This window comes from Pangasianodon hypophthalmus, chromosome 24 (genome assembly GCF_027358585.1).
Source record: "Pangasianodon hypophthalmus isolate fPanHyp1 chromosome 24, fPanHyp1.pri, whole genome shotgun sequence".
NCBI classification, from domain to species: domain Eukaryota; kingdom Metazoa; phylum Chordata; class Actinopteri; order Siluriformes; family Pangasiidae; genus Pangasianodon; species Pangasianodon hypophthalmus.
In genome coordinates this window covers 15,023,705-15,051,009 of record NC_069733.1, presented here as the reverse complement: position 1 = coordinate 15,051,009, position 27,305 = coordinate 15,023,705, and the positions used below count along the sequence as shown (strand labels likewise).

At 37.3% G+C, this 27,305-nt stretch overlaps 2 protein-coding genes and 1 long non-coding RNA gene across 6 annotated transcripts; 2 read left to right on the top strand and 1 right to left on the bottom strand.

Annotated features, from left to right (window-relative positions):
- Positions 1-6,860: 6,860 nt before the first annotated feature.
- On the top strand, positions 6,861-9,236 carry LOC128317319 (uncharacterized). The gene is made up of 2 exons (XR_008300842.1): positions 6,861-7,438; positions 8,314-9,236. It is a non-coding gene; the product is annotated as an uncharacterized LOC128317319 (long non-coding RNA).
- Positions 9,237-13,593: 4,357 nt separating this feature from the next.
- sdf2l1 (stromal cell-derived factor 2-like 1) lies at positions 13,594-17,308 on the bottom strand. Its single transcript, XM_026931089.3, has 3 exons — positions 17,048-17,308; positions 15,896-16,092; positions 13,594-14,264 (listed from the first exon to the last, which is right to left on the bottom strand). The coding sequence occupies exons 1-3, from the start codon at positions 17,223-17,225 to the stop codon at positions 13,986-13,988; spliced, it is 654 nt and encodes a 217-aa protein (XP_026786890.1). The 5' UTR covers positions 17,226-17,308; the 3' UTR covers positions 13,594-13,985.
- Positions 17,309-20,220: 2,912 nt separating this feature from the next.
- ydjc (YdjC chitooligosaccharide deacetylase homolog) lies at positions 20,221-26,198 on the top strand. 4 transcript variants are annotated; one of them, XM_026931127.3, is made up of 6 exons: positions 20,224-20,484; positions 21,046-21,295; positions 22,282-22,438; positions 23,301-23,400; positions 23,498-23,675; positions 25,229-26,198. In XM_026931127.3, the coding sequence occupies exons 2-6, from the start codon at positions 21,105-21,107 to the stop codon at positions 25,563-25,565; spliced, it is 963 nt and encodes a 320-aa protein (XP_026786928.1). In that variant the 5' UTR covers positions 20,224-20,484; positions 21,046-21,104; the 3' UTR covers positions 25,566-26,198. The 4 variants fall into 4 exon arrangements, with proteins under 4 accessions (XP_034154791.1, XP_026786928.1, XP_026786929.1 ...); XM_026931128.3 differs by having other exon boundaries at positions 20,225-20,484; positions 21,117-21,295; XM_034298900.2 differs by lacking the exon at positions 21,046-21,295 and having other exon boundaries at positions 20,221-20,484.
- The last annotated feature ends 1,107 nt before the right edge of the window (positions 26,199-27,305 follow it).

Genomic DNA, 27,305 nt, shown 5'->3' with positions numbered 1-27,305 from the left:
TGGCGTTGGGCTGGTAGTACTTAAAGTTGTCCTGGATCGTGGAACAGGCCTACAGCGATCAGGTTTTAAATTATGACTATGGGGTGGAAACCCAATCTACATATCCAGTCTGGCAACCCTGACACTGCCTTCCACTTTGCTTTCCTCCATTTCTTCTCCTGGATCCTTTCAAATGATCTACAGACTCCCTTGGTTTAAATATGTCTTTATTCTCATAGTGCCACGAGGCAAAGTACTGACAGCAACTGTAGTCAACACCCTTAGAAAAAAAGATCAAATCAAGAATCCTTAAACAGGTCCAAATTAGGATCTTTTTAAAGAAGATAACAACCTCAGAACCCAATAAAGAACCCCTTTTCTAAGAGTATAGCCTATGTGGGTTAGAAGTGAATTTTTATTTATTTATTTTTTTGGTGTTGCAAATTTCTCAACAGCAAGATAATTAAAAAAAAACTGAGATAATTTCATAGCCTATATAAAGGCTAGGTCTGTATTTTACATAGTCCTACTATTAAATGCCGATTTACTGTTGCATTTAGATGCATGCCAAATCAGATTCAGTTTTAAACTGTTAAACTTTTTCTTTAAACATTAAACAAACTTTCTTAGTCAGGTTTATTTACAGGTATTTATTTACAGCTGCTTGCGTGACTGCATCCTAAAATTAAATCACCAACTTCTCATGTTGCGCGGAAGATATAATGAGAAATTTGTGAATGGAGAATGGAATGTGAGCGTTCATTGTTAAACTAAAACTATATGATGACGTTTCGCGGAAAGCGACCAATCACGACAGTGATAGGACAGTTAAATGCCTCAGAATTCGACCAATGGTTCATCGAGCGGCAAAGACTAGCGCAGAAACGGACCAATCGGAAACGCGCATGCAAATTAAGGAATTCGCTTCAGCAAGAGCTGAATGTCAACTAGTCAAAGATGGAGTCTTGGAGCTGAGAGGCCGACAGGCTGGCCACGGATAAATTACAATTTACATTACCAAGACAATGCGAAGAACGAATGCGCAAGGATGACAAGATGGCGTTGGTTAAACTGGATGAATGCGAAGGAGCTGGTTGGAGATTATTGATGGCCCCCCCTTTTTTTTTTGCCTTGCAATCATTTGGTCCAACTTTTCTCTCTTTTTGTCGTTTCTTCTTCTGCTTTCAAGGATTGTCCCACCTTTTGGCCAGGTACCATTCATGAAATTCGGGAGGGGGGTCCCTCTTTCTGTTTGTGAGTAGCATCATCCGGGTGATTTCTCGGAAATGGCGGGAGCTGAAGGCAAAATCGACAATATCGTGTCGCTTTGGGTGGGTGAACTGCAAACAGCGGTGGCTGGTCTAGTCTAGTCTAGTTTGAAGCCCCTAAACATGGCTGTAGTTGGAGATGTTGAAGAGCACACTAGTTGTAGACAGCATGGAGGGCATTGCGTTGCATTACACTGGATTTGCTGCTTTCTGCTTGGTTTCCTTCTTACAAGAAGATTTTATCTACCATGAGGTCGAGCTTTCATCACTTGGATCACCGTGGATACATTAGAAATTAGACTTCTGGAGCTACCTGAAATGTTGGTCCAATTAGTCCATTAAACTAGGCCATGGGTTAACCTGCAATCAGCATGCCGATATTATTAGTACATTAAATAATAATAAAAAAAAAAACTTATTACTTATAGAAACACTTAATTGACTTAACGTTTTTTCGGGCCCTATGTGAGGCCTGCCTGTTGGAGTTTAGATTAACACCAGACGGTGGCTGGATTTTAGAAGAAACTGTTTTGTTTCTTTTAATGGGACTTCACACTCCCAAGTCCCACATGATTACGTCTGATTTATTTGAATATTACACTTGGAACAGAAAATTCCGTTCATCGATTATTTGTCTAAGAAAATGAAGTTTTTACGAGTTCATTTATTTGTTTATTTATTTCAAAATACAGTAGCAATTATTGACCTAATTATTATACACACTGCTGGGAAAAAACAACAGTCATAAATGTATAATAGTACTATTATTATTACTATGGTGTGTGTGAGTGTGTGTGTGTGTGTGGGGTGTGTGTGTGAGTGAGAGAGAGAGTGAGTCAGAAAGAGTGTGTGTGTTTCTTAAGCGTTAGCCTATATAATTTAGAGTAGATGCATCAATCTTAATATGAGATTAATTTCATTAAATTAAAAGGCAAACAGAGTAACAGGTTTGGGACATATTAATGTCATGCACTGGCTTTGCAAGTGGTCAGAATCTCCCAGTAGTGGAGAGTGAAAATGCCAGGCTCGGTTCAGCAGCTCCCGCCCCCTCACTTCACCCCCCGAACAGGAGGAGAGGAGTGGAGGACAGGAGGGGGGTTTCAAATTGCCACTTTGGCAAAAGGGATAAGAATAGTACATATTAAATGAAGGATTCAGGTATTGTATCGCGGAATGTGCTCTTTGCCCCATTTTCCCCCTCTCTCTTCGTTTCCTACTCGAAGGCATCGAGTTAATGCTTTTTTTTTTTTTTTTTTCTCCAATCGCTGTGCTGGTGAAATGTTTATTTTCACACTCATTTCACAAAAGCCATTGATCATGTTTTTTTTCTTCTTCTTCTTCTTCTTCTTCTTCTGGAGAGCACTGTTATTTATGTGGCAATGCAAAGCTAATTTCAATACTTCATAAAGTTCCTTTGCTATTTAGTATGACTTCAGAAATTCTTACAAGCTATTTGGGAGATTTATTAATATTTCAGCCAGTTTTACTTTTTATTTCTTGATGTTTTTGGATCATTAGGAAAATTCGAAATTACCCTTCCCTATGATTTAAAGTCTGCATTTGCACTCTTCTTAGTGGTTTATTTACACATTTAAAATAGTCTCTCGTTGTTTGTGTTTTTCTCTTTTCCCTGATTCTACGACGAAATCCTGAATTCGCCTTCTCTATTTAATATACAGCAAATAGGATATGTGGACGATTAAATAGTAACTAACAGCAGTAAACTGAGATTGTCACTTTCTACTTTGCTCCTCTCATATTGTTAACCAGGGCCCTTTTTCTGTTGTACTACTGTGAATCAGATAAGCAGTGCAATATTAAAAGGGCATTGGATGACAAGAAACACTCCAGCCTTACCATTCTAGTTAAACGTGTCCAAACTCCTTTTTAGAAATTACTCTTATTCTTAGAAATTGGTTTGGATAGAATAGATTTGGATACACAGTCTCATTCTCTTTATATTGTTTTCTTTAGTGACAGTCTTTATTAAAATAAAATAAAGTAGGCATCATTTGTAACATTTGCTCGCCTATTATTATTTTTTTTTAATGTTTATTGCCTCTAAAACAATCATGATCTTAATCTTTTATCATAATCCTCCTTGTTTTAAAGGTGCATATATAATAATTTACGCCTAGAATTTGTTTTCTGGTGGCACCAATGATTTAATATTAATGCACGTTCTTGTGTACACAATAATGTATATAAAATGCAGTTATAACCTCAGTGTAAATTACATGCATTAATGTAAGTGAGTTAAGTCAGTAACATACAAGTTACGTTTATTTTGATCATCAGTTTTCACTTTATAGTCTGAAATATCTACAGTAAGCTAGTTTAGGGTAGAAATAACGTAAAGGTGCAGTCTGGAGCACTCTGGTTGTAGCCTGAACTACTCATTAGAAAGTGCTAAAGTCTTTTGCTTTGACGATGTTGCACTACTGAACCATCTAATCAAGCAGTGCAATAGTATTGTCATTGCATTCGGCTTTCGCCAACTCGTATGGCGTTACACGGACCTAAGAATTTGCTTGAGCACCAAGGCAGGAGTAGGCCATGTGCTGTTTAATATGGACACGCTCAGTCAGACCCTTAAGGGGATTTTTTTTTCTGTAACACGAGAGGGCCATAACAGTAGTCTTTACACTGACTCCAGACCTTCATAGTATAACTCCAGTGTAATAAATATGACCCAGACCGTGCTAAGTGTACTACAGATATACAGAGGCAGTCTGGAGCCAACCTAAAGTCCATGTGTCCTAAATACGTATTACTATAAACGCACACTGCGGGTTTGGAGAGCGTGAAAAGTCCATTCACGTGTCCCTCACACTAGTGGTGGGCGACATCATTACCACCATAAATTAGCCCACGTCACGATACGATTTTCTGATCATTACCACGATAAATTAGCCTACGTCACAATCCCTTTTTCTGATAACTGGCACGATAAATTATAGCCGACGTCACGATACGATTTTCTGATCATTATCACGATAAATTAGCCTACGTCACAATCCATTTTTTCTAAATAATTGGCATGATAATTTAGCCCACGTCACGATATGATTTTCTGATCATTATCACGATAAATTAGCCTACGTCACAATCCATTTTTCTAAAAATTGGCACTATAATTTAGCCCATGTCACGATATTATTTTTTCTGATCGTTACCACGATAAACTAGCCTACGTCACAATCCATTTCTCTGATAATTGCCTAGCTAAATTAGCCTACGTCGCGATATGATTTTCTGATTATTACCACGATAAATTTGCCTGCATCACGATACCCTTTTTTTTTCTATTGTTGATATAGTTATTAGACTTCTGGTGGACTGACCTGTGATAAAGAGCTTATTAATTAGGCTCTCAGTTGTTTTCTGTATAACCTATGATGTCGTAATGTCATCATAAAATTCACATATTAACCTTTGTGTTCTATTACTTGGCAAAGCTGCGTCCCATTGGCCAGGCCACAAATTCTGGGATATAAATAGGATCTGGACGCAATTATTGGTCACGTTTATTAAAGAAACTGAGACCAGCACATTAAAAATTATTTTCTGCTGTTGCTGCGCTTTTAGTTTAAAAACAAAGCAACGAGGGGGAAAAAAGCATGGCTGATTTTGATCTTAACTGAACACAACCGTTAAGCAGAAGCTCACTGTATATGGGGAATTGTTTACAATTTTTGCCTATTTGATATTTCCTTGTTAAATAGTTTACTTTGGAATCAGTGGTGTTTTTTTTTTTTTTTTTTTTTTTTTTTTTTTAGGTATGCGTATGTGTGTTTTTTGCGCCTGGTGCATTTTGTCCTTTTCATAAACCTTAATGAGAACCTAATTTATAATTGTCATGCACATTGTGTATTCGTGTATCTCTGTCATACCACACAACTTGGAGACTTTATCTTTTTTAGCCATACCGCCCACACTGACACCACAAGCACTTTGTGGAGGTCTGGAGTTAGGGTATAAAGTCCCATGGCCCTGACCATATGTGTGTGTGTGTGTGTGTGTGTGTGTGTGTGTGTGTGCGCGCGCGCGCGTGCTATAGGCCATCCATATAGTAGCAATGCTCTTTCCCCTCTTGGTTAAAAAAGGCCTCGATACCACGCCCCCAGAGAAAGAACATTCTGTACAACAGAGCTTCAGAGGTCGTCTTCGTCTGCACCACTTCAACTTATAAATTAGATTAAACAACATTCAAATATTACTAAACTCACTTTCTTAGCTAAGGCGTATTAGGTCTATTAAATACCTCGTCAATTTTAGGCTATTTGTCCTTCATCTTAAATATTTTAATGCCCGAAAGGCTTCCTAATTCAGTTTTAAAAGCAGTCCTATCGTACCACATGCAATATTATATTTTCTAATTAAACCCAAGCCATATTTTTATTACCTTCTCGCAGCCGGAACAGAATATGAAGCACTTTGGAGAATCATTATTTTATTTCATCCCAGTGGGATTTTTTAATCACGCGCTGATAGAGTAACGAGTAAATAAAAAGAATTTAAAAAAAGAAGAAGCAGCATGCACAAACTGGGGGTGTTTTGGGTTAAGTACATTGGCTATTTATTTTGAAATAATCCACAAAATAAAGCTCAGACAGGAGTGTCACGCGATAAAGTGAGACGTTATGACAGGATTTCATACCACGCTTCCTAACAGCCGTGGCTGATAAATATCAAAATTACAGATTAAGCCATTTAGGCCTATTATAACCCAAGTACGCGTGTTTTTGCTTGTGCTTTTTTTGTAATTAGATGTCAGGAATATGGACTAATATATCTAATTGCTTTGCATGAATAATAGATTGCTATTACTCTGTGCTTCTGGCTAAATCTATGGACACACAGGACTTAAACAAAAGCTATACATTTTGCAGGGGTATATAGTGAGACTGTGGAACAGAGGAGGAGGAGGAGGAGGGATGAATTTCCTATTTGAGGCAGGTCGGTGGGGGGATGGGACTATTTGTAAGGAATGCGGGAGGGGGGCAGGTCTCGTTCAGTGAGGAGAGGAAGGGAAAGAGGGAGGGAAGGAGGGAACATCCCACCCAGAGTGACATTTTTACTCCTTGGTCGGTGTCTGCAAGGTTAGGCAAGTTGAACTTTTACTTTCATCTCATCACTTAACAGACTGAGTGAGAAACGGAATGTTGCATGCTTAAAGAGTCTTGCAGACTACAGAGTTAGAGGTGGTAGGCTACAATTTTAACATTTTTTTGGTCAGAATTAAAGTACTCGACGATGGTTTAAATTACAGACTTCATACTTCCCACATAACATCATGCATAAGGGATGTGCACGTTGGCTTCTTTTAGCTATCAAGTGCATGCTTAGCCATATCGTCAGCGAGGCAAAAACACGATTTGTTATTTCAACTTTGAATTTCGTCTTCACACAGCATGTTATCTGAACATTTCCAATAAACAACCCTGAGAGATGGTTGAGCATGCGTTTCACTATTTCACTGCTAACGAGAAATGAACATTTTGAACAGTATGGCTGTGATTATATTCTTATCCTATAGAGTACATTTGGTTCTCTATTGGTTCTCTTTTATGTATCCTGGCAACAGCAGACCCCCCCCCCTCATCCCCTCCCCCTCCTCCCCCTCCCCCCCTCCGCTTCCTTCCTCACGCGCGGTGGTCTCGGGGTCTCCCATGGCAGCACGTTAGCGCGTGCACATCACAAAAACACAAACCAAAATATAAATAAACAACCTCACTTGCTCCATTCGTCCAGCTAGACAACGGTGATGTGTAGGAATATCACCCATGATGACATGATCAATTAAGGCTCCTTGTGTTTTTCTCTAAATGGCTGTGTAGGCTACAGTCACACTCTGATCTCTCCCTAGCCATTGAGTTTTTTTTTTTTTTTAATCTTTATGCACCATATATGCTTTAAACTGTGTGTTTATTAATCAACATTGCGGTTACTTTCTTGGTAACAATGGTGGTGATAAAGGGCGGATTTTCTGACCATTTTACCTGACGTCACATGAAGCCGAAAACGCCTAGAATTAAGGAAATTCGTGGAAAAAAATGTTCCCGCGTGGCTCAACGCGCATGCGCAGCACTCTCACATAGGAAACACGGGGCCTTTGCGACACCTTTTCCTGCTCTTCATGATCCAGGCTCGACTTTGATAGAAGGCCAAATGCATTGGTTTCATTGGTGGTAAGTGCAAATGAGCATTCTTCCTGTGACTACTGTAATTTTTTTTTTTGTTTTAATAACTGGCCCACAGACCAGAGCAAGCTTTCTAATTTGGTAACACATTAGGGCCCAACTAGTGTTATTTAAAAGAAAACTAGTGTCGCATGAAAAGATTCACATGATTCTATTGTCATTACTGTTATTCTTAACAATATTATTAATGTCATTATTACCATTATGCACTATTGATTTTCCATATAGTGTAGTCATGTATACAGCTCTCGTCTCCATCTCCACCCGCATTTATTAGCTACATGTCTTCACTGTGAAAGAAAGGCTCGTTGAGCCAAAAAAAAAAAAAAAAAAAAAAGTCAGCCATACTTAGCATGGGACATGTACGATCATGCATGTCACTTCAACGTGAAATCCCCCAAGAGAGGGGGGAAAAAACCCAAAACTATTCTGTTGGAGCATGTCATTTGCTCGCAGGCAAAAGCTGGTATGTGAGGAATTAAGAGTTTACCGACGAGAGAGTGAAGCATATGAGCTTTAGTAATTTGGCCTGCGTTGTTGCTATGTGTCAAGAAGGTGAATCAGGATCTAGGCACATAGGCGTATTGGATTGAGTTCTTGCTGATCTCAAATGCTTTGCAGCATTTTAAGCTACATGGAAATGAGGAAATGAGTGGATGTCATCTGGGCTCATTGTATTTTAAGGCTGTTTCAGCAAAAAATTTGTCATGCCTTTATCTCTGTATAGGCAATAAGAAAAATATATATATATATGTTGTATTGTTTTTTGGTTTTTTTTGCCAAGTGTTTTTTTAGGGTGTACATTTCATATAAATGGAAAGGAGATTATGTATGTTTAGGAGGATTTCATTTTTTTGTTATAGATTTGTTGTTTGTTCTCCGCTGATGCAATTCCTGACTGGGGCCAACACCATGGTTTGTCATCTGCATTTCATTTTGACACATGCTTTAATATATATATATATATATATATATATATATATATATATATATATATATATATATAGGATGATTAAATGTTATACAGGCTGAATCAGAAAAATCATCCTTACAAATGATGACAAATGTATGATTCTGTAAAGTTTGTGAAACATGCAGTCCAGTGATGCAGGAGTGTAGAAATAAAGGTGAAGTAGAATACCCACATGTTTACTGTATCTTTCATACAAAACAGGCTTGATATAAATGTATTGTAATGTATGGTGATGTTGGTGGAAAAAATAAATATGGCAGGATGGAGTCTGTGCTGCAGTAGGTTTGAGGGTAGGTGGCAGGAAAGGGGGTGTGGTCACAAGTACAGGTTTAAGGCCCACTAGTAATTTCTTTAAAAAAGTCATATTTTCTGTTTCTTGCACGTTTGAAATTATAAAAGCTGAGCCATATTTACTTTAAAATGCTGTAATGCATTTACAATATGAAGTCCACCTTGCAGGCGAGACCCTATCAATATTGCCTCTGCTTTTTCGACTGTAACTGTAGTAGTGCAATATTGCTTATAGGGTCTTGACTTTAAGGCATATCTACAATAGCAAGTGTTCCTCATTTAACTGTTTTTATGTGGTATGGTAAAAATGTAAGACGATGCAGTGATGGTATGACTGATGTAATGATCTGATATGATATAACCGATGTATGTTATGCTGAGAAATTCTTACAAGTCATAAATGAAGAAAAGTTCATTTCAATCTATTTTGCATTTCTTTAAGAATGATATGGGTTTACAGAAATGTGGTCCTAAGTTTCCTTAAATAAGTGGAGAAAAAACAATATAACAATATATTAAATGCAAGCTAGCTGAATTATATCATGATTTATTTACAGTAAGAAAATCTGAGAAATGAATCCTAGCTTTTTTGCCTTTATTTAAAGTATTAAAATTGCAACTACTTAGCTTTTAATCCAAACAAAACTACAATATTTATTGTTTGACTATCACATGTATTTTTGCATTTGTGCAAATTATTGAGATTAAACATCAATATTCAGGAATTAGATCTGGCTTTATTCATTGTAAATAAATTTAGAAAGATTGTCTGTTGGGGTTTGTTTGTATATAACAGTATGATTATGCTTCATTGATCCCTAAAGATTATTGCTGAAACAGTAAACATTCAATTAAAATAAATGCAAGGTTCTGTTCATTTTTGCTTCGCTTTCAAACACATTGAACTCATTACAGAAAGTGTGTTTTGAAAACACATGACCCTGGAGGCATGTTGGTACACTGATTTGATGTTTTCCCACCATTTAATCAGGACAGTCTAGTGATTTGATTATACAAGTATTTATTTAGACAAATCCAGACACACTGTGGATTGAAGTTTATCTTTCAGAGAAGCATGAAATAAAGCACATATGGGGGTCATATACCATATACCATCTATGTGGTTTGAAACCTATTTCTGACCTCATCTTTGAATGGATACACAATAATACATAAGAAATAACAGTTCTTGTCATGTGGATTAGGTAACGTATGACTTTATTAATAAGCTGGGCAGATCCTATGTTAGCAGTTAGCATTAAATGAAACAAAATATTAATTTCTTTTGTGTATATATTTCTGACAAAAAGGACAAGAACTATATATATATATATATATATATATATATATATATATATATATATATATATACATATATGTATGTATGTATGTATGTATTGTGTGTGCACGTGTGAGTGTGTGTATGTCTGGAATAGCTCTTGTATCCACTGGCTGTTAGTCGTCTGTTGCCTGACACTCTTTCTCTGTTGCACTACTGTGGGAGATGCAGCTAGCAGTGCAATAATGAAAGGGCATCAGTCCACTAGACTAAAACACACACATACAAACACATACCTATCTATCTATTCCTCTGCAATGTGTGTGGTTTTTACTGATGTAGCTGGCCAGCACACAGAGCTCCCAACCACTAATTAACCCATAATTAAGCATGTAGGAATGTTCTGTGTGCTTATTCTTTGTGTGTTTTATGCTGTAAAGTCAGATATATAAATAAAAGCTGAAAATAATTTATTAATTGTGATTTTTATTACACCTATAGCCTATTGTTTGACATGATGAACGTTCTTCATGAATGCCGTTAACATTACCTATTGTGAAGTTTAATAAATTTCCAGGTTAACCAGGATTTTGTTTACTTGCTTGAAGTGACAGATGTCATAGGAAATAATAAGTATCCGGTTTTAATTTCTACACAAGACTACCTAGAGGAACAACATTATTAGGATGTTGTTGTATACCTACTTAATAACCGGTGGGGCACGAAATTCAAGAAACAAATGAATGATGGCAGGAATAAATAAATGCAGAGTGGCTCCATTTAGTGTTATCTGAATTATTGTAGTTCACTATATTCACATTTGATAGACTATTTCCTTTCTATCCAGTTTTGCTTTCTGTTGATAGCTAATGTTTAGCTTTAACTCATGGATTAGCAAAAGCTATCTGTGGGCATGTAAGTGAACTAGCTAGATGTCTGTCCTAATTACTTCAGTAAAACTGCATAGTATGTGGACATGTAGCTCCTACACCGGTTATAGTTTAATAATATAAGCAAAAAAAAGCAGAAAAAATAATGCTAACGTGCTCATAAATATAGTTTAAACCTCAGGTAATGTGGAATAGAAACGTGAAGCTAGCAAGGGTGTCAATCACCAGCTGAACAGAGGCAACATGGAGGACAACACAAGGGAATTCCTGAGAAATGTTAATATTTGAGATATATATTCAAACAGAAAGTATGAATATCAGTTAGTCCATGTTAATATTTGGTGTAAACATAAACATCTTGTTATTTTTTCATATCCAACGCTCCATACTATGATCCAGTGTTGGCTAGTATGGAGAAATAGTACGCTATTAGCATACTGGTGACATGCTAAGCTGTTTTAACATTAAGTGTGATATTCGTTTTATTCGCTTTAATAAGTAGATTAGAGTAAAATTCTGATAAAAGCTCAGTGTTTTGAGGTTTCTTCGGGCGCCATGATGAAAAGCTCTGTTTAGGAAGTCTATAGAAGCGAATTCACAGAGAACTCATAATTCAATCATGTTTTTATATTACTTGGTAATTTTTATAGGGCTATAAGACGCCATATTTTTCTTTTCGACCCACAAGGTATTAAACTTAATGCTTTCAATGACAAGGGTCATAGTGAATCACAACATGGAGGATTTCGTTATTGCAGAAACGGCTGTACTTTGATCACTTCTTTTTATGTTAGTGCGCCACCTACTGGTACAAATGATCTCCTCACATCAGCGGCTTCTGCTCACATAGCAGTCTCTAACGATGCTGGAAAGCACCCGATTTCTGTCGTCATTCAGGGAAAAAAAGGTAGATCCTTCAAATGTAGAGAATGATATTTATTGGGGGGAAAATGTGGCAAAATCCTTTTTACCTTTTAAACATTTGAATTTGCGGCGATACGATTTTAAATGTTAAGTTATTTGCATTTTTTTTTTGTATTGCCTCGCCTTACAGTTTGGTTTATTACACTACTATTACATTACTAATAGTTTATTATACTACGCTTTATTTTTTTTTTAATTAGGCGTTTATAGGATTAAATAAAGAGCAAAATACAAAATATTCCGTTCCAACTGTTTCAAGACTGCATAAAAAAAATAAAATAATTGGTTTTGCATATGAGGTTATATTTGTCTTGAAATTGATTTATTCATGTTTACAGAGTAATATTATTATTATTATTATTATTATTATTATTATTATTATCATCATCATCATCGAGATGGTTTGACTTCACTGGTCCTGAATTGAATTGTTTATTATTATTATTATTATTATTATTATTATTATTATTATTATTAGAGATGGTTTGAACTCACTGGTCCTGAATTGAAGGACCAAATCAATACAAAGCTCCTATCTCTCTGATCATCTTTATCCTGTGATGGGCGTGGTCTCTTCCAGGATGGCCCCCGCCCCCATCCACAGTACACAGGGCACATTGAGGATGAAATTGATGTAAATCATATGCTGTGATCCTCACACTCACCAGATGTCAACACAATTGAACACCTATGGAGAGATTCTGGAGCGACCTGTTAGACAGTGTTCATCATCATTATCATCATCATCACAACACTAGTTGAGGAAATATCTTTTAGAAGAACAGTGTTGATCTCTACTCTAGTACTGTTCCAGAGACGTGTAAAATCTAAAGAAGCTATTCTAATGGCTTATTAACATGCTTTGTACTGTTCCCCACCCCCCCCCCCCCCCCCCCCCCCCTGTCACCTGTCTGCAGTTTTCCAGCTATATTAATAACCTGTCATTTAGATATCATGATCACCAGGACTCAGTTTCCCGAAAGCATCATAAAGTTAAAGTCATCTTAACTGATAGAGTGCTGAATGTGATGCTCTATGATCTTTGTTCTGTGATACTTTTGGGAAACTCAGCTTAGTTTAATCCTATTATATTTAATTACAATATTAGTTTTAAAAGATTTGCACAAATAAATTGTAGGTCCACAAGACTACATGTATTTATAATTTAAATATAACAGCAATTGTGTAAGAATAAGAAGAATAAGAAATAGTGGAAGAAGAAGAAGAATATGGCTTTGATACAATATCTATATCCAAATATATCAGCATGCACTTTTAAGTTTATTTTGATCACCTAATGATTGAGTTTAGATTAAGTTTTATCATCATAACTGATTACACATATATAATTTTTGTATTAGTCCACAGAATGGCAGGGATAATACAGCAACACCGAAGGATACAACTTTAATAAGTTATATATTTAATATTAAATTAGTATAATAATTTGTATTCTTTATATTATAATTTAGTTTTTTTTTTAAATCATTTTCTCATTACCCCTTAGAATGGTAACATGGATTTGCTCATGGGTGTCACTTTAACATATTTAATACTAAACAAATATTGTTTTATTTATACCATATTAGAAGGTTGTTTCTTGTTTGTCAGGAGAATTGTATACCACATATAGTGATGGATGTCCACACTAATATTATTTGAAGTGGTATAAAATACAGCTGTACCTACAAGCACAAAGCAAAAGCTATTAGATTGACCAAATGTAAGTAACATTTATTTAGCACAGATACTGTCCTCTAATATTCTGATAATGGCCAAGACCTGATTTCAAGTTTGTAAAAATGAATTTATTTTTATAGTATAATTCCACTCTTCAAGCAGCCAATCAGACAGTTCTACTGATAAATAAAATATAACCACTGTAAAACCTCAAACACACAGCTAGTAGTCGTTTTTTTCCTATATATACACAAAGAAATAAAATAGTAATGTCATTCCTTACCAACAAGAAAATTGATTCAAAGTATATTTTTTATTCTATACATTTACTGAATTGTGATTTTTAATTACAAAACAGACATGAAGGGTAGAAAATAAACTGGAAATAAAAATAAACTCAGCTCAGATCAGACAGGACATGTACAAATGAAACTAAAACACTAAGTGGAAATGGTGGTACAGTCTTTATTGGCTGAGAGTACAGTGCTTTTTGAGTCATCAGAGCTCATCATGATGTAAGGGTTCAGTACTGGGAAGAATAAAAACCCCCTCCATCACTTTCCAGTAGTTGTTTGGATTGGGCGACTGCATTCCGTGGACCTCACGCTGACCCCTGATCGGATGGCCGTACTGCTCTCCAGTCACGCTGAGGAAGGCGCTGGTGCCGAGATGTTTGAACCGGACGGCGTCTTCGCGCTCCCAGTAGGTCCCGCTGCACTGGACCGTCCACACATCTAAATCATCACCTTCACCGTTCTCTCCAAACGCACTCACCTCCTGCATTCAAAAACACCACTTTTTTTGTTTTTTTGCAACCAAAGAGCATAAATATTACCGTGAAGGTCAGGAAAGCATTCAAAGAAAGTCAGTGAAAAGGATCCACAGATATTTTTAGTCAAATATAAAGATGGAACAAGATGTGTGGGTTATTTTACTCCTGCATTTTGAACAGGCCAAAATGACAGGATTTGTATAATCCATCCTGGATGACTAGAAGCTAGATATTCCGCAAATACTTATTTAGGTTTCTGCTTAACAGATATTATGCCTCTCAACAAAGGCCCACAGTACACCCCTGTTTCTCTAAAGTTTGTGGGAATACTGGAATCTGCGATAAATAATAAAATTAAATCTGACCTGGATTTACACAATCCTCCATAAGAAACTTTTCAGAGAATAAAAAATACTGCTAGTCTGCCTAAACACTGTGAAAAATTAAAAAGATTAAATCCTCTCCAGATGATTAGTGGTGTGCGTGTGTCCAGTGTGCTGAGCGTTCAAATGGTAAAATTGTCACAAGCATGTCTTTGCTGCAGAAAAAACAAAAAAGAAAATGAACTTCTTATTGAGGTTAGTACTGAACACGTGACAGACATTATTGCATCAAAATATATAACAGCCAATCATATGCCAATATGCAAATGCAGCACATATAACATAGCAGGTTTACCATGTTTATCTGGGAAAGGGGGTGGGGGCATAAAAAGATATTTTAAGATACACAATTATTTAACATATGGAAAGTTGCATGAACTTCAAATGAGTTCAAAATGAGTTCAAAATGAGAGCGACTTGCAGAGAAATGCAGCCCTGCAGTTTTTCATAAGACTACATCCTCCTAAAAGGAAAGCAGAAATCTAAAATTTTACATTAAAAAAAAAACAAAAAAAAACGCTATCCTCATATAAGGACAAGACCATCTTCTTCCACTGCACGACACTTTAATGAAATGAAGCACAGTATCAGTCTGTTGGAATGCCCTGAGAGCGGAGAAGTAAGTTACACAGGGAACAATGTCACATAATGAATATCTAATACACGAATCTACTCTCAGTTAAAATATTTTCTAATGATATCTTTGCTCTTTCCTGGTTATCTCCTACTAGTAAGGGGGAAACATCTCTCGAACAGTGAGCTGAGCATGTGTGCATCTGTGCATGTGTGTGTGTGGGTGTTTCGTTTTTTCCCCAGTTCATTTTTTATGCTGAAGCATGTCACCCTGAGCTAAATCCAAAAAAAGATGCCAAAAACACTTGATTTGACAACATTTTAAAATAGATTTAGCATCCGTGTGTAGAAGTTCATCACAAATAATAAATAAACCTGAGTTATCTGTATACAGACCACTCAACTCATAGAAACATGAAGCGTATTACTGGTCTACGCATCATTTGATATTATAAACAAGCTTTTGAGTGGGTGTAAACATTTATTTCTTTATTTCCTGTTTGAAGACATTTGTTTTTGTAGGTATTATTTGCTAGTACCTATAAATAGCGAGGAGGAATTAAAACCACACTGCTCTAGTTCAGGTCTTGCATGCTTTGGGGGAAGAAACGATACGCAGTGGGTGGATATAGGTGAAAATATGATGAGGTCGTGAAATTTTAACCAAATGAGCAAGTTACCTGGTTGTTCGATAGAGGAGAGCTGAAATGGTGGCTGTGGAGGTTGCGTCCTGTCTTCATATGAGTAAAACGGACAGCCTGACCACATTTAATGGGCGCTCCACGCTGGCATATCTCATTTGGTTTACCACGGATACGCCAGTAACTGTTTGCATCATCCGCTGTATCCACTCCTGTTACCGACTGCTGCCCACTACCTGGGGGGGGTATATTACAAAATAAAAGTCAAATGCATAAGCCATAATACATATTAGGATGTTATAGCAGTCTCAGGACGGTACAGTGGTACAGCAGGTAGCGTTGCTGCTTCACAACTCCAAGATCTTGAGTTAGATCCTGAGCTCGGGTTACTGTCTGTGTAGAGTTTTGCGTGTTCTTCCTGTTCTTCTTTCCTTCAGCTTCCTCTCACCTCCACAGGCCAGTAGGTGGATTAGCTATGCTAAACTCAGCCCTATGATGTGTGACTGTGTGTGTGTGTCTGTGTGTGTACACGATGCCTGGCATCCCACTCAGGATGTACTCTCACCTCACTCCTTGTGTTCCTGGGATAGACTCCAGATCCACTGCAACCCTGACCAGGATAAAGCACTTACTTAAGATGGATGGATGGATGAATGAATCAATGATCATGGTTTCATAAATGCTTTATAAGGAATTGTTATATTACATTTTAGTCTAACATCATTCTCAGGACATCTTTTATGTACCAAATAGCAGGTTGGTTAGTTTTGGTAGTAAAATGGCCAAGAAGTGAAAAACGGAACAAAACCGGAAGTCTGAAAAATGAGCTGCTAAGCAACAAGAATGATCAATATGCAAGGTGACAATTTATCTAAACCCTTCCTAAGCTTGCTCTGTATGTTGTATGAAGCCTGTAGTGTTTTATTTTTTTAGCATTAGCAATCAGTTAACTGTGAATTAAATCTGCAGTGCACTCAGAAGGAAAACAGACTAGCATAATACAGGATTATTATTGTTTGGTGGTATTAGCATCATGGCTAATAAGCTAACCGGCTGGGTTATAACATGAGCAAGAAGTAACAATTTATGAGTGTAAACCTATATTAATAATAATAATTCCTGTTCCACGTGTTTATCTCGGGTACAGCTGTATCTGTAGGATATGAAATGAATTTCCTGTAGCCAGTTTACCTGAGCCGTATTTCACATCATGCGAATGGAGTCTAACGTTGTGCCTTGTGTTCAGTAGTTTCACTAAAGAGCCACATGTAACATAATCAGAGTCTGAGTCTCGACCCTGACATTTCGCGAAGATGAAAAACAAGAAAAAGAAATCTAAATAGACGCGTAAAGCCTTCAACGGATCCATTGCGCAGATGTAGTAGTAGGATACCTACATTACACCGCGAGGTCGAAAAGCTCCATTCAAAACACCGGAGCTGCTGCTGACCAATCACAGCGTGACAAGTCCGAAAACCAGGAAGTAGTGTGAACACCCGGTAATCAGCGATTGGTCGAGGACGTAATGACGCATCACGTAGCCGTAGCTACGTTGAATCAAAACGCTACGTAGATTTGCATGATGGCTAGTTTACTACTGAAAGTCTGTCATAACTTAAAGGAAAACTAGACCCTACAGATTAAATATGTTTATACTGAAATATTTGTGATGTGCTTTGTGATTATCCTAGTAATTTGTTGCTTGTTGCTGTATTTTGGTTATTCTCATACTAAACAAGTTAGTGGTTGTTTTCTGTGCTGGCTTCACTGCTAGCTCAGTTACAATGGTGTTTAATAGGAGAAAAACAATCAGCAGTCTCAAACATAAGGGCTAAAGGGATACAAATCACAAGAGCTTATTTTTTCTTGACCATATCCCAGCCACTTTCACCATAATATCAATGAGAAACCAAGCACAGGAATAGTAAACTCGGCTCCGCTAGTTAGCGATCGATGAGATGACGAGAATCATGAGTTTGATGGTGGCATTAGCGTGAAAGTTGAAGCTTTGCAATCTGATCTATTTGGGCAGAGTGTACAGATGAGGAGGTGAGAGTGCTGGAAAGAGTAAAGGACTAAAGCGCTGCTGCATCGCTCTCTTTAAGTAGAGATGACGCACAGGCTAAGTCCCACTGCCCCGCTATCAGCAGGTAGTCGAACAGCATTGTAGGTATTATAGGACACTGTTAACCAAATTGATGAAGTTTAAACAAAAATCAACTCAGATTTGAATTATAAAATAAATCTTTTGCACCATTGAAGATCAGATATTGATTATTAAGTAATTTTGGGTGTGGTTCCTTTAAATAGCAGGTTTAGCAGGTTAACCTACTTACTGTGAGTAAATACTGTATAAATGTGAATTACTATGAGATCATGGTGCCTTGAATGGGCATTTAAATATGCACTTAAGAATTCTGATGACCAATATACAAGATGACTGTTTATTGTTGTTACATTTATTAAATAACCATTAGGTACCAGGCCGCTACAGTGAGGGCATAAGACTTCCTGAGAGGTGCAGCAACTGTACTTATTAAATTGGCTAAGTAAGTGAAATAAAACTATATTGATAAATGAGCTTCATAGACAACCAACACGTAAAAATGCAGAACAGTGCTGAAAAATGAAGCTTGGTATGACTGGCTACCAGCTGCAGAACAGGCTGAGCCGGACAAACCCGTAGACCATCTTTGACAGCTGGTATGTTATTTTCCAGCTTCCTTATTACTTGACTATTATTTGACTGTGAATAGACTAAGCTGGACCAGTATCAGCAAAAAGAGTGAACGCTGGTGAAGCTTTTCAGGATGGAAAGACTTCACGAAGCGCAATGCACTTAAGACAAAGTTGTTTTCTGCTGGACGTGCAACTGAATTAGTTTTCTTTTTTTTCTTTACTAAAGTTCAGGTATGTTAGTGTGTGACAGAACCAAACTGGACCTGTTTTTTGGGAGTAGTCTACTTAAGTATGCCCACAAATACTGTCCAGACTGGCTCTATCAGCCGTGTTAGGTATTGCCTACATAGCATAGTAGCTGAGTGACTGAGTGGGCCTTTAATTCTACAGTCTGCTTTCAAGTAATGTTGAAGATCTTAATTTCACTCAGTGTATCTCAGTTGTGATTAACTCTGTGAAGGAAAAAGTAATGTGTGAATACTGTAGGTAATAAAGGGAAGTTGCTGTCATCTCTGATTGTTGTGATTTAACATGGCGTTTGGTTCTACAGTTTTCCTTTTTTAATATCTATCAAAGTTGACCCCATTTTGGACTTTCTGATGATCGGAAGTCTTGGTCACATCTTATCCTAGGTCACTAAGTCTTGTGGATCTTTCTTATCACTCATTTGGATCCATCAGCTCAGTTAGTGCTGGCAATTAACTAATAAAATGGCACCGTATCTTTTATATGCTTCCGATATATTAGAGCAATTATAGTACATCTAAGACACGTTTATTGGATTTCATTACATTTAATTGCTGATCAGTTGTTGTGTAATAGAGAAAATGTGCATTAGTTCTTGTCCATGTTCTTTTATTGCATATACCACCACATTTTGTGATAACAGGAACTACAGTTACATGTCTTGTAGAAGTTCCACATTAAATATAACTATCAGTGGATAAATGCATGACATGTCTCTGATATGACATTATTATAATATTTATTTTGTTGCTGGCAAAACACTGCGAGATAATAACAGACTTGATTTACAGCATAAGAAATGAGTGTCACACTCCCTAAATAAGGCAAGATTGTGGAAAAAGAAGCCCTCATAGCTCAAACATTTGAGCATGATGGCAAAATCCCAAAAATCCCATGACAGCAAAAACTACAGGGCTGAATGTGTGGAGCTGAGGGTTCATCTGAATGCGTCCAGACTTTTATAAACAAGGCAAGACAAATATATTATAATATGATAATATATATTATTATAATATTTTTCATACACAAGACAGTTCAATGTGATTTATAAATTATATGATATATAATTTATATAATATTAAAATATTATCATTTTAATATTAATAAGTATAAATAATTTACAAATATAAAGACATATAAATAAAAGAGAGAAAAAAGTAAAAAGCTGTGTGGGTTTTATGTGATTGAGGATTTTGCTGGAATTGACTATATGGTCCATCAGTTTTAAGTGTAACATCTCAACTGTAGCTGCAAATTTGATTATATTTTATAATTTTTTTTTAATTTACGCATTTCAGTGCAACGCCACTGGGCAGCAGATTGCCTACATGATAGGAGGAATGGAAAAAGTTTAAATAGATATGATTAAAAAAAAAGAAAAAGAAAGAAAAAAGAAAGTCATTAAGCATTGCCAGACATGTTCAGTAGAGGGAACCAAAACCCCCCGGAAAAGGAAGCAGCTTATTTAAGTCTAAGGCTAATTTCCAAATACCTCTGTACTCTCTATATTAGTGCACTACATAGGGCGTGACGTAATAAAGACTAGCTATGTAATGCACTACATAAGGGTGCAAATAGAGATGGATTTGGGATCAAACCCAAATATTTTATGACTGCTGGTTCAGTTGGAGTAGGAGACACAGCAGCTAGTTATCAGAGAGAACCGGCATAAATGGCACAGACCTTGTAATGGGTAAAAATGGGTAAGTAAATATTTCATCTGTTCATTTTATAAACACTGTAGAGTATATTAAGAGTCTATGGATTGGCATCGAGCTAAACTGGTTTGAATGGGTCTTGGAATAAACATGTATTAATAGATCCAAAGCAATAATGTGTCTTTGTAACGAAATGTAAATGAGTGAAGCCTGGGTAAGGCATCCAGGGGTGCGTTCAATGTAACAGGCGTGTTAATTAGTTGTTCACTGCCATTAGGGATTGGGTGCTCTATTTCCTGGAAGAATAGTTCACTGGAAGATGATATCCTAGTGTAATCCAAAGCCGAACACACTGTCATTTCACTAGCAGCATAGAAATGAATTATTCAGGAGGTTGGAGGTTACAGGCTACTATAAATGCATCGGCATCAGGGTTGACTGCTGCGGTTCCGCCTCATCCTGACTCACAGGCAGAGAGCCACGTGAAAATGTAGGCTAAGCCGGGCAGTGTTGCTAAACTGGCGACATTTACCGCTCCTGTTCAGCTTGCTATAGTCATGACCCGGTGTTTGAGGAAATTAATTCAACCTTTGTATCCGCTTAAAGGAAATTAGTCACCCTAGAACATGGTCATAAGTTGATGGGTGAGAAACAGCACTTGATGTATGTGCCGTCAGAGCCAGGTATTGAACATGCCTCAGCCCAGAGTCAAGCTGGTGGTGACCGGGGATGATTTTGGGTACTGCGCGCGGAGGAACCGGGGCGTCGCCGAGGCTTTCCTGGCCGGTGGCATCTCCAACGCGTCTGTGCTGGTGAACGGAGCTTCTGCGGAACATGCGGCCCAGCTAGCCAAGAGGTACAGATCACCAAACAGTTCATTTAAAGCCATTACCGAAAGTGTACAGAGTGTATGCTTGAGTCAGTGTCTTAAATGGGTCGGCAATGTAGCCAGCTCTTCAGGGGAAAATAGCTAGCACGGTCAAAAAGTCGCCAGGTGACATCATATAGCCTACTCAATTGCATATTCATCAAACCATAACAATTATTTGCATAGCAAAACATGTTACATGAAGAAGGCAGAATGCCCCCCCCCCCCCCCCCCCCAAGACACTCAAGAATAGATTTATCAGAATAATAATAATAATAAACCCATTATATAAATTATAATCAATTATTTCTTGTAGAAAGAAGTTGTCTTTGGTTATTTATAAAATACTGGGAAGAATGCAAACAAAAAGAAGCAGTGTTAGTGAGTAGTCAGGAAATAACTCACATTTTTTGCTTGTAAATACAAAGAGTAGAGTTTACAAAGAAAAACAAAGAAGTGGGTGGGTGGGACAAACGATGGTGATGAGTGATTGGTGGTTGAGAACAATGGTGACCTGTGATTCAGTGGTTGTTGGGAAACAATGCCGATAAGTTGTTTAACAATATTAAAACATATGTTTGTATATAAAAATATTATATATATATATATTTATATATATATATATATTTTTGTGCTGATCTGCCATGTTAAATTCCTGTGTACTTGTATATTTGGTGATTCTGATTCTGATGTTGATCAGTGATTGGTCTGCTCAAAAATGTACTGCTGTGAGGGTGTCATAGTCATCAGTATTGTCACCAGTGATATCATCACAAGCTTGTTTTTAAATAATTCAGTTCTTAGGATGTTGCCCTTACTAATAAGTACCTATTCATTAAAAGTGAGTTTTGTGGTCTTTTCTCAGTGCAAGGAAATTCGCTGTGGTAATCACACATAAGACACAGATATGGCAGGTTAAATATATATTTTTTTAACCTGGTGTGTCCTATTTTTCCTTTAATCTCCCCATTTAGACATTGCATTCCCATTGGACTCCATGCAAACCTGTCTGAAGGTGCTCCGGTGTGCCAGGAGCTGAGAAGGTCCACGCTCCTTAATAAAGATGGCTTCTTTCATGGGAAGATGGGTTTCCGTGAAGTTCTGCGGAGTGGAAAAATGAGCATGATGGATGTATGTATACTCACAGACAAGCGTAAATCTCGCTTTGTCAGTTACTGTCTTACAAACAGATTATAGAGTAAAGGTTATAGCAAGTTGTGTGTGTTATTACTTTTTACAGGAGGTGATTGGTGAGATGTTAAGACTTATCATTTAGACAGTGGATATACTTACTTCAGCCTTTTTTTAACATATTGCATACATATTTTTACATGTTGCTCAACTTGTGTAAGTTGTTACTATAGAAACAAAAATATACAGCCAGAACTGTTGTCAGAGCTGCTGTTATAGAAAATGAATCAACACGTGCCGACAGACTCAAGAATTCATCAGCGCTGTGGTATAAAATGACATTAATCCAGGCTTTGTAACTTTGAACACTGTACAGTAGAAAGGTCGAATACGATGCACTTGGTAAACAAAGTTCTCCATCTGAATAGCAAACAAAAGATCTTTGACATAGAGCACATAGGCAAAATTGCCTTTGTTTCCTGTTCAGCTCTAATTGAGTTGCTACTGAGTGTTACGCCAAAAGCAAATGATCTGAAGCAGGATTTACATAGGTGTTGACCTTAAATAAATGTTGCTGACTCAACTTAAAGTTTAAATCAATATTGTTTCATTGCCATTGCCTGGGGCCTTCTTTAATAGCTATTTCCATCTCAATGTTGAACAGTGTACAAAGGAAACATATTTCTGAGTTAATTATACACATTTACTTATAATATCAAAGCTCACATGACATTACAGATTTTCAGAAGTCCAAATCTGTTGTCTAGGCCACCATTATAACTGCTGATAAACATTTATAACATTTATAAACATAGTGTTATATTTTCAATCCCATGAAAGCTTGCTTTTCTCTGATTGACAGGTGGAGGTGGAGCTTAGGGCCCAGGTGAAGCATTTTTGCGAGCTCACTGGTCACCTGCCCAATCACATGGATGGCCATCAACATGTGCACGTGCTGCCAGGTAACAGCGGTTCATGGTTCGTCTGAATAACTTCTGTCGCATACAGTTTGGGATGTAACTCAGCAGGTGTGGTGTTTGTGTGCGTGTGTGTTTGCAGAGGTGCGAGAAGTGTTTGCGCGGGTTCTCTCTGATTTTGGCATCCCTTACACACGTGTCCCAGTGGAGCCTGGTTTGCACTCTTGTCATTTCCTACCTCCAAACCTCAGAGAATTCTACCTGCAGGTTGAGAAAGATGCACTCCAGTCTGTGGAAGTCTTCCATCGCCATGGTATCAGGTGTGTGAGGCCAAAAAGAAGGCATGAGCTTTAATCAAGGATCAAAAAGCTGGAAATGTACAGTACTTGTAATTAGGTAAAACAGTGTTCTAGCACTATGCATGAGTGCTGTGTGTAATTATGGGAAGCTACAATTACATGAATAATGTGTGAATGGAGTGTGAACTGTAGGGGTGGAAAGATTAACAGTAGGCTGGTGTAAACATTTAAGATACGACTGCACTGACCACAAAATAGCAGTATAGCATGTATTTTTAATTTGATTTCGGGTCATCATGCAAAGTTTCCAGCAAGGGATGTTTACAGGCCAGCCCTCTAGGGGATATTTATTGTTAAATTCTCCAGACATAAATAAGGTACTCAAGTGTGTATATGAACAATTCTGTTCATGCAAATGTATCTTTCAAACATTGGACTTCAGTGTGAATCATGCTGTCTCAGAAGGCAGAGGCAGTAAAAACACACCCAGGCAGTAAAAACTGCATTTCAGCTGCCATATGCTTTGCTAAAGGAGCCAGTGAATAGAAGTTGGTTTTGCCTTCAGATAGCTTAAAAACATACATATTTAGAAATTAAGTCATTTAAATGACTTATTTAATATCCTCCAGAATAGCAGCAATGTGAGAAAACACTTAAATCTACACAGGATAACAATGCAGAACACATATTAGATAAATACTACAGGAGAATTAAAGAAATACCCCTGTGATTTTCAACCTAATGTTGTTCTAGTGCATCTGTAGTAGCGTATGTGTGACCACAGACAAGGCTTGATATGTTTCCCTAGCTGTAGTGAGAAAAGAACAAACCTGTTTGCCTGAAACTCAATTATTAGTGAAATCTAAAGTTCATGCCATGTGATTAAATTAACACACATTTTAAAACTACAATCTTCATGCTCTGTTCAGAAAGGTCTAAAACACTACAATCCTGTAGACGAGGGGGTTGTGTCTATTTGCAGACTGTGGTCCAGCCATACTTCAGCAACTCCAGTTTTCGAAACACATACACTATCACAGCCCACTTTTATAGCAGATCCTCCTTTGCGATTTAGTCAATCATATGCATTTATTTAAATTTAGCTGAAGGCAGCTCATCAGACCAGAGACTAGCTACAGGGCTAGATATGTTAGTTCAAAAAGGGTGAGTTTTCACCGATTTTATTTTACCCTTTATGGTCTGATTAGTGAACTGACAGCATGGCTTCTTTGAAGAAAAGTCAATAATAAAAACACAATGTTTAAAGACAAATAGACAGAAGTATGCGATTATTCTCCCCATGTCAGACGTGACTCATCTGTTCAGAGTGTGTGCCACTAGTGAAAAGCGGTAACTTGAACTGCCACTATGAAACAAAACATAACCACTTTAATTGATAGTTGTTTATAGCCATAAACTAATCCGTAATGGTTAAGCATTAAAATGTAACTTTAGTCATGTTAGTCACATATCCAGATGTTTATAAACAAATTTTATGTAGCTGGATCTGTGTAATTTTTAGTGCAGACTGTCACCTCTCTCAGTCTCTTAATCATGATTTTGTGTTTCTACAGATGGCCAGATGTATACTTGGGCCTCAGCACGATGGGGCAGAACATGTCCTTTTCCAACCTCAAAAGAGTCCTGAACTTTGCTCTGGAGGCACGGACATCTATAGCCGCCCAGGCTGATGGCCTTTGTGCATCTGAATCGTATCAGCCAATCACAGCAGAGCTGATGGTACACCCTGGATACCCGAGTTTTCCTCTGCAGGGCGGGTGTGGTGAAGGACCAGATGACTTCTCTCAGTCGTCTGATCGCCTGCATGAGCTTAACACACTCAGAGACCCGGTGCTGCTTAGTTACTATCAGCAGCAGGGAATCCTGCTCTGTGCTTTTAATGACTTTTAAACATTAAGGGCCACTTAACCCGGTCCTCAGGTGCTGCACATCTCAACGGGATTTCTAACAGACAACACCTGACTTCACTAATAAGCTTTTCTTCCAGTCCTCACGGGATAAATTAATTACCCAGTCAGGCGTCAAGCAGCTGTGAGATTGTTTTTCAGATCACTGGAACAATCGAGTTCTTAGCAGCTTTTCAACTGGATCATCAAACCATACACGTTACACTGTGACACTGTGTGAGGCCCGGGGACATGCTTCCAATAACTGTTATTATAGTGTTTTAGGTGTTTGTCTTATTTGAAGAACAAGTGCGAAAATCTTCAAAATGTGGGCTGCTTTCTCAAATCTTAGAGATAACTGGAACATATTTTACATTGTTTTAACCAAAAGCAGACGTTTCAAAAATGTCTGAACTGTGAAATTTGCAATAGTGTTGCATATGAAGTTTTTAGTGTCAGACTGAGCATGTGACAGTGATTATATCTTTTAAAATTATATATATATATATATATATATATAATGTATATTATCTTTTAAAATTATATATAATGTATATTTTTCTTACATCTATTGTAAAAAATGTATGATATTTTTATGGCATTGAGTGAATTAAAACTATAAGCATTTTATTCCATATGAACATTCTGAAGTCTTTTTTTCCTCCTTTTTATCTAGATTTAGAAAAAGACATTGAAGTAATATGAATCGAGAGATTAATATTGGAAACCATTAACAAAATCTCCATGTGTTTGTGTAACTAATGGAGCTAATGACCTGTAAAAGATAGATGAGGATAAACAGTGTGGCGCTATAGGCTTCTCGGAGTGATTACTACACAGACTGTAATAGTATCAGCGCTGACTCTTGCTCCTGACTGGGCATTAGCTAGTCGATATCATTACACACAGCAGACCTGCACTTAAACGTTGACTATCACTCACTCACAGAATTCATCAGCCTATCCCAGGAACTTTGGGCGTGTGGCAGGAATAAACCCTGGATGGGACGCCAATCTACCACAAGGCCCCATGCACACACACACACTCATTCACACCTAGGGCTATTTAGTTTCTGATCTAGGTGGGAAATAACCGGATAACCCAGAGGAAACCCACAAGGACACAGAGAGAACAAACCCTCAGACAGTAACCTGAGCTCACAATCAAACAATACTACTCACAGTGCCACTGTGCACTATTCAGCTGTGACCTATAAATTTAAACAATAGCCTGTTTCCTTTCAAACACGTCTTTAAGACTTCTATCTTCTCTACTACGTTTGTCTTTTCTTTCTTTTGCATTTTTTCCATTCTTTCTGTAGGTGATTTATAATTTATTGTTGTGTATTGGGTCTCTGATCTGCCACCTACATGCATCCAGTTTTTGTGCTCTGCTTCTTGGCATTTTCTTTTAGTTATAATATAATAAACGTTATATACACGCATACACATGGTGTATATATATAGTTGAGAATTTGTTTCTGTTCTGACTTCACTGAGGGTCTAAACAATCACACCCTACCACATAGTTTCCCTTTCAGAAAGTATAACTCTTTTAGGAAGCCAGGAACCTAAATATCCAAAGAACTCTTGAGGAAACCTGTCAGCTGAGAAACGACCTACTTAAATATTCTATCTCATCTTAATAGCTTTAAAGCCTTACTTTCCAAGGAGTTAATATTTAACCCATTTAATTTATTTTTTCATTTTCCAGATATTTATAATCTCTGTAATTTCTAATTCTC

Excerpts from the sequence above, each read along its gene's own strand:
- ydjc (XM_026931127.3), top strand. The coding sequence starts at position 21,105 with ATGTGCCGTCAGAGCCAGGTATTGAACATGCCTCAGCCCAGAGTCAAG. Across the intron at positions 22,439-23,300 it reads GAAAAATGAGCATGATGGAT|GTGGAGGTGGAGCTTAGGGC; the intron begins GTATGTATACTC and ends TCTGATTGACAG. Across the intron at positions 23,676-25,228 it reads TTCCATCGCCATGGTATCAG|ATGGCCAGATGTATACTTGG; the intron begins GTGTGTGAGGCC and ends GTGTTTCTACAG.
- sdf2l1 (XM_026931089.3), bottom strand. The coding sequence starts at position 17,225 with ATGGATCCGTTGAAGGCTTTACGCGTCTATTTAGATTTCTTTTTCTTG. Across the intron at positions 16,093-17,047 it reads TGATGTGAAATACGGCTCAG|GTAGTGGGCAGCAGTCGGTA; the intron begins GTAAACTGGCTA and ends TACCCCCCCCAG. Across the intron at positions 14,265-15,895 it reads CTCCTCTATCGAACAACCAG|GAGGTGAGTGCGTTTGGAGA; the intron begins GTAACTTGCTCA and ends TTTTGAATGCAG.